Source organism: Apis laboriosa, unplaced genomic scaffold (genome assembly GCF_014066325.1).
Source record: "Apis laboriosa isolate Shangri-la unplaced genomic scaffold, ASM1406632v1 scaffold3425_cov142, whole genome shotgun sequence".
Lineage (NCBI taxonomy): Eukaryota > Metazoa > Arthropoda > Insecta > Hymenoptera > Apidae > Apis > Apis laboriosa.
In genome coordinates, this window is record NW_025222896.1 from 1 (window position 1) to 1,063 (window position 1,063).

The 1,063-nt window shown below is 48.8% G+C and overlaps 1 protein-coding gene across 1 annotated transcript; it reads right to left on the bottom strand.

Annotated features, from left to right (window-relative positions):
- Positions 1–56: 56 nt before the first annotated feature.
- On the bottom strand, positions 57–942 carry LOC122714615 (protein tramtrack, beta isoform-like; the record flags this gene model as incomplete). The annotated part of the gene is made up of 1 exon (XM_043936103.1): positions 57–942. A coding segment is annotated over one exon (886 nt), but the record flags the coding sequence as incomplete, so codon positions are not given.
- Between the last annotated feature and the right edge of the window lie 121 nt (positions 943–1,063).

The window sequence follows — 1,063 nt, forward strand, 5'->3', positions numbered from 1 at the left end:
AAGAAAGAAAGAAAGCAAGCAAGATAGGAAGGAAGGAAGGAAGAAAGAAAGAAAGAAAGAAAGCAAGAAAGATAGGAAGGAAGGAAGGAAGGGTGAAAGAGTGAATTTTTACCTTGGGCAGAGGTGCTAGGCGTCGGTTCGGGTTCCCGTTTCACGCGGGGTGTCAGCGACTCAGGCGTGTCAGTACCATTTTCCGTTGGCTCGTCCTTCCTCGCGGACGACAAGGAGGAGGCGGGGAGGTTGGCGGTGCCCGTCCCGGATCCAGAGTTGCCCCCGACGTTATTGCTGCCCACGTTGTTGCTGCTGTTGCTCGCGTTCCCGGAATTCCTGCCGGTGTTCCCGGCGCCCTCGCTCTGAAAGTCGATACTCATCTTCATTTCCATCATCTCGGGCGAGCCCTGGACGAGGTCGGCCCCCGAGCATGACTGCAGCTCCTGGGCGGAGAGCTCGCTGATCGGTGTGTCGGACGAGCCGCTCAGCTTCCTCGGCCTTCCCCGTTTCCTCTTTGGCGCGGACAAGGCCGAGCCCAACAGGGGATGGCTCGACATGTGGTGCATCCTCTTCTGGGACACGTGGTGGTGAGGCCCGATTTGGTTTATTCTATGTAGATTCGGTGGTGGTGGAGGTACTGTGTTTTGATTGCCAAGCAACGAGGAGGTAATACTGGGCAAGTCACACTTGTCCTCGTTTACCTCGGTCAGGCCCTTTATCCTGAGAGATTCCGCTACTCTCAAGAAGGCGGTCAGCCTGTCCTGGTCGACGCTCACCTCCCCGCGATACATGAAATCCAAAAGGCTTCGCATGTCCACGTAGGGGACATCTTTCAGTATGACTATCGGGTGCTTGTCGGGGTGGCCAACGAAAAGGGCCTGCAAAAAATAAGGAGACAAACGTAGGAAAAGATGAGAAAAGGTAATATTAATACACCAATTATTAATAATCCTATTAATATTAATACAGATATATATACATATAATAATATTATTATAATATATTATAATTTATTAAGTACATTATATATTATAAGTAATTAAGTAATTATATATTATAATATATTAGATAT